Below are 13364 nucleotides of genomic sequence, written 5' to 3' on the forward strand. Positions count from 1 at the left end.
CAATCCCACTGCCTGGCATACACACCAAGGAAACCAGAATTCAAAGAGACACGTGTACCCCAATGTTCATCGCAGCACTGTTTACAATAGCTAGGACATGGAAGCAACCCAGATGTCCATCAGCAGATGAATGATTAAGAAAGGTGAGGTACACTATGGAGAACAGTGTGGAGATTCCTTAAAAAACTGGAAATAGAACTGCCTTATGATCCAGCAATCCCACTGCTGGGCATACACACTGAGGAAACCAGAAGGGAAAGAGACACGTGTACCCCAATGTTCATCGCAGCACTGTTTATAATAGCCAGGACATGGAAGCAACCTAGATGTCCATCAGCAGATGAATGGATAAGAAAGCTGTGGTACATATACACAATGGAGTATTACTCAGCCATTAAAAAGAATACATTTGCATCAGTTCTAATGAGGTGGATGAAACTGGAGCCTATTATACAGAGTGAAGTAAGCCAGAAAGAAAAACACCAATACAGTATACTAACGCATATATATGGAATTTAGAAAGATGGTAACAATAACCCCGTGTACGAGACAGCAAAAGAGATACTGATGTATAGAACAGTCTTATGGACTCTGTGGGAGAGGGAGAGGGTGGGAAGATTTGGGAGAATGGCATGGAAACATGTAAAATATCATGTATGAAACGAGTTGCCAGTCCAGGTTTGATGCACGATACTGGATGCTTGGGGCTGGTGCACTGGGACGACCCAGAGGGATGGTATGGGGAGGGAGGAGGGAGGAGGGTTCAGGATGGGGAACACATGTATACCTGTGGTGGATTCATTTTGATATTTGGCAAAACTAATACAATTATGTAAAGTTTAAAAATAAAATAAAATTAAAAAAAAAAAAAAGAAAGCTGTGGTACATAAACACAATGGAATATTACTCAGCTATTAAAAAGAATGCATTTGAATCAGTTCTAATGAGGTGGATGAAACTGGAGTTTATAATACAGAGTGAAGTCAGAAAGAAAAACACCAATACAGTATATTAACACATATATATGGAATTTAGAAAGATGGTAACAATGACCCTATATGTGAGACAGCAGAAGAGACACAGATGTAAAGAATAGACTTTTGGACTCTGTGGGAGAAGGCGAGGGTGGGACGATTTGAGAGAATAGCATTGAAACATGTGTATTACCATATGTGAAATACATCTCCAGTCTAGGTTCAATGCCTGAGACAGGGCACTCAGGGCTGGTGTATTGGGATGACCCTGAGGGATGGAATGGGGAGGGAAGTGGGAGGGGGGTTCAGGATGGGGGACATATGTACACCCATGGCTGATTCATGTTAATGTATGGCAAAAACCACTACAATACTGTAAAGTAATTAGCCTCCAATTAAAATAAATGAATTAAAAAAAAAAAGCATGGGGGGCTTCCCTGGTGGCTCAGTGGTAAAGAATCTGTCCAGGAGACATGGATTTGATTCCTGATCTGGGAAGAGCACGCGTGCTGTGAAGCAACAAAGACTGGGAGCCACAACCAATGTACACCGCCTAGCCTAGAGCCCACGGTCTGCACCAAGACAAACCACCGCAATGAGCAGCCCGTGTGCCACACTAGGCAGCACCCCACCCCCCATCACTGCAGCCAAAGAAACCCCACGCGGCAATGAAGACCCAGCACAACCAAAAAAAATAACAATAAAAAAACTGGATTTTTTTTAAAGCATGATTTTTTCCCCTGCTTTTGTAGAAAAATATGTAGCACATGCTTTCTTTCTTTTTTAAAAATATTTGGCTGCACTGGGTCTTCATTACTGCACAGGCTTTTCTCTAGCTGCTGCAAGCGGGGGCTACTCTTTGGTTGCGGTGCTCAGGCGTCTCACTGCAGTGGCTTCTCTTTTGCAAAGCAGGGGCTCTAGGGTGCATGGGCTTCAGTAGTTGCGGTTCTCGGGCTCGAGAGCACAGGCTCAATACTTGTGGCACATGGGATTAATTGCTCTGAGGTATGGGGGATCCTCTCAGACCAGGGATCAAACTCATGTCTCCTGCATTCGCAGGCACATTCTTTAGCACTGAGCCACCAAGAAGCCCAGCATATGCTTTTTAAAAAATGCAAAGAGAACAAGAGGATACAATGAAAAATCTCCCTCTCACTCCCAACCCCAACTCCCTCTTTCCAGATGCAGTCCGACTCTCCTTTCAGAGATACTATATGTGTATCTAGCCAGTACTCTCCACTAGAAGCATTCTACACACTGTTCTGTATCTTGCTAAGTTTTCCTTTAGCATCATATCCTGGAGATGGATCCTTAACAACACATGGTCTTTTTTTTAATGGCTGCACAGAATTATTGTACTGAAATGCTTCTACTTTAATTAACTAGGGTCTTCTGCTGATAAAACATTTAGGTTGTTTATAATCTGCTGTTCTGGAGAAGGAAATGGTAACCCACTCCAGTATTCTTGTCGGGGAAAATCCCATGAACAGAGGAACCTGGTGGGTTACAGTCCATGGCATTGCGAGAGATGGACATGACTTATTGACTAAACCACCACTACCAATCCTGTTACCAAGAATAATGCTGCAATCAATAATCTTGTAAATATATCTGTGTATATGTATGCTATTATCCATAGGATAAATTCTATCACTGAAATTGCTGATAGGGCCCAAGAGCACCACATCTTTAAATTTTGACAGAGTCAACTTGACTTCTAAGGAGCTTACACCAATTTACACTCTCACCACCAGCATCTTATAGATTTCACACCCTTTCCAGCTCAATATTGCATCAAAACTTTTGACCTTTCAGTCTGAAAAGCAGAAAAATGATACTGTGTTGTGGTTTTAATTTTCATTTATTTGAAGTGAAATTTCTATTGTCTTTCTGACTGGTACACGTGAGAGCTATAAAAAGCATATTAGTTCTTGGTCATTTCTGTTGAAAACACTAAATACTTTACTCTACCTTTGTCTTTTAACCTCATTTACAGAATGTTCAAAAATGTTTATCACCATATAAATACAGAGGATGAGATGGCTAACCCTAACCCTAACCCTCTTCATCACCGACTTGATGCATGTGAGTCTGAGTGAACTCCGGGAGTTGGTGATGGACAGGGAGGCCTGGCGTGCTGCGATTCATGGGGTTGCAAAGAGTCAGACACGACTGAGCGACTGAACTGAATTGAACTGAAATGTATTTATTAATCTTTTCTATCACAGTGTTTGGATTTCTTAAAGTCTTGCTTAGGTATCCTTACTCACTCTGATACTATTAAAAAAAAAACTTAGTCCATTTTCTTTTAGTACTTTTTTGAGTTTGTGTTTTTTTAAATATTATTTTATACTCTAAATCTTGAATCTACCTGAAATTATGTTCAAAGTAGTGAGAAAAGAACCCAACTTTATCACAAAACCCAACTTGTTTCTCATTTGTTATTTTACAAATATCCTCCAATTTCTATAATAATTTTACATGCTAATCTTATTATATACTTAAATATGCAAGACGAAATCACAAAATGATCATAATATAATTTCCCCAAACATGTTAATTTATTTTTAACTACCATAGTTACATAATTGCAAACTCTAGTACAGTTTTAACTCAGTGGTGCTCAGCTGCCCACCAGGGTAAGTTCAAACAGGAATTTCCTGTAATCATTTTATCACAACATAGCAGTTGAAAGTGAGTTAAAAAGCCTGTGTTTTCAAGATGTTTTGTGTATGCGCCTTACTGCAGTATGTTATCATATCTTATATGTTATCATATCACTTACTGCAGTATGTTAGTGTATCATAAAAAATGATACACTATATTTGTAAAATGAATTAATTATATTGAGGAACAGGTGTAACTTTAATAGGCTAAATAGGATCTAGATAAAAGTACTACAAAATAAACCAAGAGCCACAGATGTCTCCAACCGATTGTCCCATTTGGAAGAAAACATAAACTCTATTTTCTTAAAAATACAAGTCTTCTCAATAAAAGTTTTTCAAAAATTGAGCAGCTTGAAGAAATAATTCTAATAAAGTATACTTCATAACATGAGGGAGTCAGTACAGGGGGCTAGGTTCCACAGAAAGACAATATGAGGCCTAACATCTCAGAAGCCAAGAAAGTTCTGCTGGAGGAAATGTTTGTTCAAACTTCCTAATATTGTAGCCAAGCAACAGCAACCTATTATAAAACAGTAAAAGTTCTTGTCCTTGGTCACAGAACTTTACTGGAAATATTTCTTAATGTGACACAAAAGCACTTACTTTTAGAACACACATCTATTTGTATATGCCCATGTATTTCACATTTAGAACTCCATGTTTCATATTTTAAAAGATTATCTCAGTCTAGCATCCAGATTATTTTTAGGTAGGACTGTGGGGTTGACTTTCTTGTATGAAAGTAAAGTTGCGGAGCTGTTTCAGGCATTAACTGTGTCCTGTGTGTCTGTGGCTATCGTTATTACCTTTGAAAGGCAGCAGATTAGAAAACCAGCAAGGCATCTCTCTTATACTGGTTCTTCAAACTAGCCCCTCACACCTTCAAAACCTTTTTTGTCATACATGTGGCTCACTTATGAAGACAGAATTAGAATCAGAAAAAGATCCATCAGACTTATAACCCAGACCTCCAAACACCAGACCACAAGCATGAATATCTTGGTATTTCTTTTTTATAAACATATTTACTGAACAAAGGAGATAAAATGTTCAGGAGCAAAGTTCAGGTATTACTTTAAAACTATGAACTATTTTAATGTCACAGGTTTTTTTTTAAAATTATTTATTTATTTAATTTGGCTGTGCTGGGTCTTAGTTGCAGCACTCGGGATATTTAGCTGCAGCATGTGGGATCTAGTTCCCTGACCAGGGATTGAACCAGGCCCCGTGCATTGGGAGCTTGGAGTCTTAACCACTGGATCACCAGGGAAGTCCCAAGTTTTTTTAAGGAACGTATAAAGATAAAAGATTATTGTAAATCAGTAACTGACCTGAAGTTCCAATAGTAGAGACATATCACAAACTAAACAAACAAGGTAATTTCTGACCATTTAAAACTTTTTCTAGTTGGTATTGTTTTAATTACATAAGAGTACTTGGTAGAAGCCTGATGTTCCAACTAAAACAATACTTTAAACATATAAAAAGGTGTGTAAATTCAATTTATTTAATACCATGTACTTTGTAAGCTACAGATTTCAGAATGTGTAACTGCGAAAGTACTATGGTAATCTTTTAAAGGCTGTGTGTATAACCCAGCTCTGCCAGTAAGTTCTGTAACTCAAGGAAAATATCTAAGATTCAATTCATCTCTGAGTAAATCATATCACCTGTAAGGTTACTTCCAACTTAAAATTCTGTGACTATTTGTGTCCCTGTAGTTTAGCTATCAAAATGAATCAGGAAACATTTATATGTGTAGTAAATGAAAAATACCTTAGTCCCTCTGACAAGCAGAAAAGGAATACACACACACACACACATTTTAGGAATATATACATATATGTATTTAAAGGATCTGATAGTTCCTTGTTAAGCAAAATCAAAGTCTGACTACAGAATGACATGAAATATCTTAAATTATAGTCAACACAGAAGTTGCTTACCTAAAGACTTATATGTGTGTTAACATAAACAGCATTATCACCAGCATAAAAGCACACCCCAGTCTGACTCTCTTAAGGTACAAGTTAAACATTTATCTGTTGAGTGGTATCATCTCCAGAAGTCTGTATACTGAGTTCAGGTGTAGATTCAAGGTTTTCTTGGGTATCTCTCAAGGGCTCTCCTTCCCTTCAGTATTTCTCACTATTCCCATTTTCCTTCTACTTACATGGAATTGCCATTCTTAAATTTAAATCAATTAACTAATACATTTATTTGGCCGCACCAGGTCTAGTTGTGGCATGTGCAGGATCTTCATTTCGTCATGCTGGGTCTCTGGTTGTGGCATGCAAACTCTAGCTGCAGCATGCAGGATCTAGTTCCCCGACCAGGGAAGGAACCTAGGCCCCCTGCACTGGGAATGCAGAGTCTTAGCCACTTGACCACCAAGGAAGCACCTGCCATTTTTAAATTTAACACCTCATTTTCATCACTTGTTCATGTCAGTTCTTTGAAATGTTATTGTCCATAAACCTTGACATATATTTTCATAACAGAAGCAGAAGCTAAAACATGTAGACACCACACAATTTAATCCAACGGGTATTTAAAAAGTATTAAGTAAGAATTCAGTTGCCAACTTACTGGATATTATACATTATTAAATGTCTATTTTATTTCCATGATCTGAAACTGACTTCTCACCCAAGAAAAGGGATTCATTTCTATGCATTTATGTCTTTCTTTGATGAAAACAGAAGAAAAGTTTCCTCTTTGACAAAACTGTCCCAGGGGAAAAAAAACAAATGCTTTCCAAATTAGAGCACAAGTCTTCCTTAAATGTCAGTGTGTGGTAAATAAAATATGGTAGCAGTCTTTTAAATTTCATAAAAGCTAGTTAAGATGGTGTTTTTTGCCGTTTTGCAGATGGTCCATCTGAATTAGTTCTGTTATCAGTGTTATTTTCATCTTCTGAATCATCTTCATCATCACCTTTTAAAACAAATATTTGTTGTATGACAATATGTTCAGTGGTTGAAAGAAATATAGATAGCTAAAATGGTTGATAATGAGACCATTTCACTTCAGGGATTAATAAAACAATGCACATATCAAATTAGCAATATGTACAGTTAAAAAGACTGCAGGAATTATGATTAAAACCTTTCCCTTCTATCACCTTTTTTTGGAGATATAATTCATACACCATAAAATTCACTTTCAAAGTGTACAGATTATTGATTTAGATAGTCACTAGGTTATAAAACCATCATCACTAATTCTAGAATACATTTCATCTTCCAAGAAAGAAATCTCATACCAATTAGCAGTCACTTCCCCTTCCTGGGTTGGGAAGATCCACTGGAGAAGGGTTAAGCTACCCACTCCAGTATTCCTGGGATTTCTTTGTGGCTCAGTTGGTAAAGAATCCAACTGCATTGCGGGAGACCTGGGTTCTATCCCTGGGTTGGGAAGATTCCCTGGAGAAGGGAAAGGGCACCCACTCCAGTATTCTGGCCTGGAGAATCCCATGAACTGTATAGTCCATGTTGTTGCAAAGAGTCGGACACAGCTGAGCGACTTTCACTTTCGCTTCCCATTCCCCTTAGCCTTTGGCAATCACTAATCTACTTTCCTCATTTAACTTATATGCAGAGTGTATCATGAGAAATGCTGGGCTGGATGAAGCACAAGCTGGAATCAAGACTGCTGGGAGAAATATCAATAACCTCAGATATGCAGATGACACCACCCTTATAGCAGAAAAAGAAGAGGCACTAAAGAGCCTCTTGATGAAGGTGAAATAGGAGAGTGAAAAAGCCGGCTTAAAACTCAACATTCAAAAAATGAAGATCATAGCATCCAGTCCCATCACTCCATGACAAATAGATGAGGAAACAATGGAAAGTGAGACTTTAATTTCTTGGGCTCCAAAATCACTGCAGATGATGACTGCAGCCATGAAATTAAAAGATGCTTGTTCCTTGGAAGGAAAGCTATGACAAACCTAGACAGCATATTAAAAAGCAGAGACATCCCTTTGACAACAAAGGTCTATATAGTCAAAGCGATGGTTTTTCCAGTAGTCATGAATGGATGTAAGAGTTATAAAGAAGGCTGAGTGTCAAAGAATTGATGCTTTTCAACTGTGGTGTTGGAGAAGACTCTTGAGAGTCCCTTGGACTGCAAGATATGAAACCAGTCAATCCTAAAGGAAATCAACCCTGAATATTCATTGGAAGGACTGATGCTAGGCTCCAATACTCTGGCCACCTGATGCGAAGAGCTGACTCATTGGAAAAGACCCTGATACTGTGAAAGATAGAAGGCAGGAGGAGAAGGGGACGACAGAGGATGAGATAGTTGGATGGCATCATCAACTCAATGGACATGAATCTGATAAAACTCCAGGAGTTGGTGATGGACAGGGAGGCCTGGCGTGCTTCGATCCAAGGAGTCACAAAAAGTTGGACACGACTGAGCGATTGAACAACAACAAAAATCTATTTTCTTACCCCTCAGCTTTGTCTGTTCTGGACATTTCATATAAATGAATCAAAATATATGGCCTTTTGTGTCTGCCTTCTTTCACTTATGCTTTCAAAGTTCATTCACATTGTATAGCATTTATCAGTACTTTATTCCTTTTTGTTGCTGAGGAATATTCCACTGTATGGATGGATACACATTTTGTATATCCACTCATAAGATGATGGATATTTGTGTTATTTCTACTTTTTAGCTATTATCAATAATGTGGCTATGAACATATGTGCGTTTGTTTTTATGGGAACATTTTTCCAGCTGTCTTGGGAGAACTTGGAGTGGAACTAAGAATCTCTAGGACTAGAATTGTTGGGTCGAACGATAATTTTACATTTAACTTTTCTGAGGAACTATCAAAGTGTTTTCCAAAGAAGGTACCCCATTTTATGTTTCCACCAGCAACGTATGAGGGCTCCAATTTCTTCACATCCTAGTCAAAACACGTGTTACTGTTCTTTATAATTATAGCCTTCCTGGTGGGTATGACATGCTATGTTATTGTGGCTTTGATTCGCCTTTCTCTAAAAGCCAGTGATGTTCAGCATCATGTGCTTATTGGCCATTTGTATATCTTATTTGGAGCACTGTCTCTTCAAGTTTTCTGCACACCTGGCAATTGGATTGTCTTTTTTGGTCATTATGATGATTTTTTTTTTCAACTGAAGTATAACTGACCCACAACACTGTTAGTACCAGGTGTACAACACCATGACTCAATATTTCTGTACATACAAAATGGTCACCATTTGTCATTTTAGTATTGCATTCTATCACTTTTGTAATATTTACATTTAAAAAACTTTGTACTTGTTAATTGAGATATGATTTATATAAGATAAAATTCATCATTTTAATCTCTATCACTTTTTTTTTTTCCTGGGCTGCACCACAGGGCATGAGGAATCTTAGTTCCCCAACCAGGGATCAAACCCGTGCTTCCTGCAGTGGAAGCATATAGTCTTAACCAGTGGACTGCCAGGGAAGTCCCTCTACCATTTTCAACAAAGGAAGTTCAAACTGAAACACTTTGGGGACTTTGTTAAACATACAAAAGCATGTCCTCTTGTATGAAGATATTACTGACCCACTATTAGCAGAAAAGGTAGAAGTTATTTTTCCAGCAAGCCATTTTTTAAATGGCTCCATCTATACTTGTCCTTATTCCAATGACAGTATTTTCAATGGTTTAGAGAGGATCTTTTGGAGCCAAGAACCAGGACTTCATGCTGATGGAAACAATCTACTGTCTGAAATTCACATAATATTCTGAGTTGGTTCCATCATATTATCTGGCACTATCAAGATGTAAACAAGATGGAAAGAAAAGGAAAGTACAGTACAGTTTAAGCTCCTCTACAGAGGAGTTGCACTTTCATGATCACAGCCTTGTCATGGTGAAGGGGCTTGCGTTATTCAATGAAGCTGCGAGCCATGCTGCACAGTGCCACCTAAGATGGATGTGTCATAGTGAAGAATTCTGATAAAACATGGTCCACTGGAGAAGGAAACGCCAATCCACTCCAGTATTCTTGCCCAGAGAACCCCATGGACAGTATGAAAAGGCAAAAAGATGACGCTTGAAGATGAGCCCCCAGGTTGGAAGGTGTCCAATATGCTACTGGGGAAGGGGGCAGTAATTGCCCTACAGAGGGCAATTACTAATAGCCCCAGAAAGAATGAAGCATCTGGGCTAAAGGGGGCATGATGCTCAGCTGTGGATGTGTCTGGTGGTGAAAGTAAAGTCTGATGTTGTAAAGAACAATATTGTATAGAAACCAGGAATGTTTGGAAGGTAAACTGGACACAGTCAAGTAGGAAATGACAAGAGTGAACATCGACATTTTAGGAATCAGGAACTAAAATGGACGGGAATGGGTGAATTTAATTCAGATGACCATTATATCTACTACTGTGGTCAAGAATCCTTTGGAAAGAAATGAAGTAGCCCTCATAGTCAACAAGAGAGTCTGAAATGCAGTACTTGGGTGCAATCTCAAAAACGACAGAATGCTCTCGGTTCGTTTCCAAGGCAAACCAGTCAACATCACAGTAATCCAAGTTGATGTCTCAACCACTGATGCTGAAGAAGCTAAAGTTGATTGGTTGTATGAAGACCTACAACTTCTAGAACTAATACCAAAAATGATGTCCTTTTCATCATAGGGGACTGGAATGTAAAAGCAGGAAGTCAAGAGATACCTGGAGAAACAGGCAAGTTTGGCCTTGGAGTACAAAAGGAAGCAGGGCAAAGGTTAAAAGTACTGTCAAGAGAACATGCTAGTCGTAGCAAACACCTTTTTCCAATAACCCAAGAGATGCCTCTATACATGGACATCACTATATGGTCAATACTGAAATCAGACTGATTATGTTCTTTGCAACTTTAGATGGAGAAGCTCCACACAGTCATGATCTGGAGCTGACTGTGGCTCATATCATGAACTCCTTACTATAAAATTCATGCTTAAATGGAAGAAAGTAGAGAAAAATCACTAGGCCATTCAAGTATGACCTATATAAAATCCCTTATGATTATACAGTGGAGGTGACAAATAGATTCAAGCAATTAGATTTGCAGACAGAGTGCCTGAAGAACTATGGATGGAGGTTTGTAACACTGTGCAGTAGGCAGTGACCAAAACCATTCCAAAGTAAAAGAAAAATGCAAGAAGGTAAAGTGGTTGTCCAAGGAGGCTTTACAAAGAGCTGAGGAAAGAAGACAGGTGAAAAGCAAGGGAGAAAAAGATATACCCTTCTGAATGCAGAGTTCCAAAGAATATTAAGGAGAGATAAGAAAGCCTTCTTAATGAACAATGCAAAGAAACAGAAAATAATAGAATGGGAAAGACAGATCTCTTCAAGAAAATTGGAGACACCAAGGGAACATTTCATGCAAAGATGGGCACGATAAAAGGACAGAAATGATAAGGACCTAACAGAAGCAGAAGAGATTAAAAGGTGGCAAGACTACACAGAAGAACTATACAAGAAAAGTCTTAATGACATGGATAACTACAACGGTGTGGTCACTCACCTAGAGCTGGATATCCTGGAGTCAAGTGGACCTTAGGACTACGAACAAACCTAATGGAGGTGATGAAACTCCAGGTGAGCTATTTAGAATCCTAAAAGATGATGCTGTTTGATATGTCAGCAAATTTGGAAAACTCAGCAGTGGCCAGAGAACTGGAAAAAGTCAGTTTTTATTCCAATCTCAAAACCGTATGCGGGTCAAGAAGCAACAGTTAGAACTAGACAGGAAACAACAAACTTGTTCAAAATTGGGAAAGGAGTGCATCAAAGCTGTATATTGTCACTCTGCTTATTCCAAGCTGGAGGAAGCACAAGCTGGAATCAAGAGTGCCAGGAGAAATATCAATAACATCAGATACACAGATACCACCACCTTAATGGCAGAAAGTGAAGAGGAACTAAAGAGACTCTTGATGCAGCTCAAAGAGGAGAGTGAAGAAGGTGGCTTAAAACTCAACATTCAAAGACAAAGATCATGGCACCCAGTCCCATCACTTCATGACAAATAGAAGGGGAAAAAGTGGAAGCAGTGACCGATTTTATTTTCTTGGGCTCCAAAATCACTGCAGACAGTGACTGTAGCCATGAAATTAAGACACTTGATCCTTGGAAGGAACGCTATGACAAACCTAGACAGTGTATTAAAAGCAGAGACATCACTCTGACGACAAAGGTCTGTATAGTCAAAGCTATGGTTTTTCCAGTAGTCATGTAAAGATGTGAGGGTTGGTCCATAAAGGCGGCTGAGTGCCGAAGAATTGATGCTTTTGAACTGTGGTACTGGAAAAGACTCTTGAGGGTCCCTTGTATGACAAGATGAAATCTGTGAATCCTAAAGGAAATCAACCCTGAATATTCATTGGATGGACTGATGCTGAAGCTGAAGCTCCAATAATTTGGCCACCTGATGTAAAGAGCTGACTCACTGGAAAAGACTGCTGCTAGGAAAGATTGAGGGCAGACGGAGAAGGGGGAGACAAAGGATGAGATGGCTGGATGGCACTGCAATTTAAATGTACATGAATTTGAGCAAACTCTGGGAGACAGAGAAGGACAAAGAAGACTGGTGTGCTACAGTCCGTGGAGATGCAGCGCTGGACACAACTGAGTGACTGAACCTCAACAACAACAACAGGGGAAGTAACCCCTGATTCCAATATTTAGTTCTTAGGTTCTTCACCTCAGGGTATTCAAGACAAGACTTAAGAATACAGTTCAATTTTCCATTTGTGCTTTCAAACTGCACCTACCACACTGGGAAATGAAAGGAGTGCCTGACAGTGAAGCCTTTTTCATCTGAAATCTATTTCAATCTTCAGAACCTGTTCCTATTTTGTAATAGATGGCAGTCTTCCAAACATATTTGTAAATTCACGCCTGGGAAAATTCCTTTCCATCCATCTAAGCCCAGCTTACAAGTCATGCTCTCTCTGAAGCCTTCTTGGGTTCTCCAGGTTTGCAATAGTTACAGAGAAGTCTAGGGTCATTCCTTCTACTCTTTAATAAGAATGTTTGTCTGTCTAACCTCCCACAGAGTTCCACAAGAACAGGAACTGAGTCGCATTCACTTCATTCTTTCTCCAGAGTTCAGCCCAGTGACTGGCACAGGGCCGTAGGCGTTCAGTACCTTTTTTGTGTGACATAAATGAAAAGAGAATCGTGAAAAGCAGTCCTGCTAAATGAGTCCAGGTACCGCCCAAATTTGGCGAAAACAGCTAAAATTTTTCATTTGGAATTCTTCCCCCAAGGCTCACCTTCTCCAAGTTTGTCGCTCTACACAGGTTCCCTGAGCAAATTTCTCCCACTCCGGGCGCCCCTGCCCGCCCTCCTGTCGCTCCCAGAACCGTCTCAGAGCTCACCGTCCAAGGCCTCGTCGGGAGCCGCCGACACCCGGTCCTGTGCTTCCTGCTGTACCTGAGAGCTGAAGAGCTCAGTCACCAGCTCCCTCATCTGAGCCACACCGGACAACAAGCTCTGGAAAGGGTCGGTGACGCCCGGCGCCTCACAGGGCACCCGTAGCTGCTGTCGCTGCCCTTCCAGTCCGACGTACTCTCCCAACAGCTCCATAGCGACCGCTACGCTTCAGGAGCGCGCCACAGTAGGGCGCCACCGGAAACGGAAACCAGCCCGCCGCGGGCGCAGGCGCGGAGAAGGGAGAGGCCTGACTTCCGTTTGTCGGAAGTCGCTCCTCCCCCTT

At 39.9% G+C, this 13364-nt stretch overlaps 1 protein-coding gene across 2 annotated transcripts; it reads right to left on the bottom strand.

Moving 5' to 3' along the window:
* Window positions 1-5466: 5466 nt before the first annotated feature.
* Window positions 5467-13343, bottom strand: GON7 (GON7 subunit of KEOPS complex). 2 transcript variants are annotated; one of them, XM_055555993.1, is made up of 2 exons: window positions 13027-13323; window positions 5467-6580 (listed from the first exon to the last, which is right to left on the bottom strand). In XM_055555993.1, exons 1-2 carry the CDS (start codon window positions 13232-13234, stop codon window positions 6486-6488), a joined length of 303 nt encoding a protein of 100 aa, XP_055411968.1. In that variant the 5' UTR covers window positions 13235-13323; the 3' UTR covers window positions 5467-6485. The 2 variants fall into 2 exon arrangements, with proteins under 2 accessions (XP_055411968.1, XP_055411967.1); XM_055555992.1 differs by lacking the exon at window positions 5467-6580 and adding an exon at window positions 12518-12794 and having other exon boundaries at window positions 13027-13343.
* Window positions 13344-13364: the final 21 nt, after the last annotated feature.

The sequence above is a fragment of the Bubalus kerabau genome, chromosome 19 (assembly GCF_029407905.1).
Source record: "Bubalus kerabau isolate K-KA32 ecotype Philippines breed swamp buffalo chromosome 19, PCC_UOA_SB_1v2, whole genome shotgun sequence".
In the NCBI taxonomy this organism is placed as follows: Eukaryota; Metazoa; Chordata; class Mammalia; order Artiodactyla; family Bovidae; genus Bubalus; species Bubalus kerabau.

What these genes read in the sequence shown, in the direction of transcription:
- GON7 (XM_055555992.1), bottom strand. Translation starts at nt 13,234, where the DNA reads ATGGAGCTGTTGGGAGAGTACGTCGGACTGGAAGGGCAGCGACAGCAG. An exon ending in TCCCGACGAGGCCTTGGACG is followed by an intron (nt 12,795 to 13,026) that starts GTGAGCTCTGAG and finishes CACACAAAAAAG; the next exon opens with GTACTGAACGCCTACGGCCC.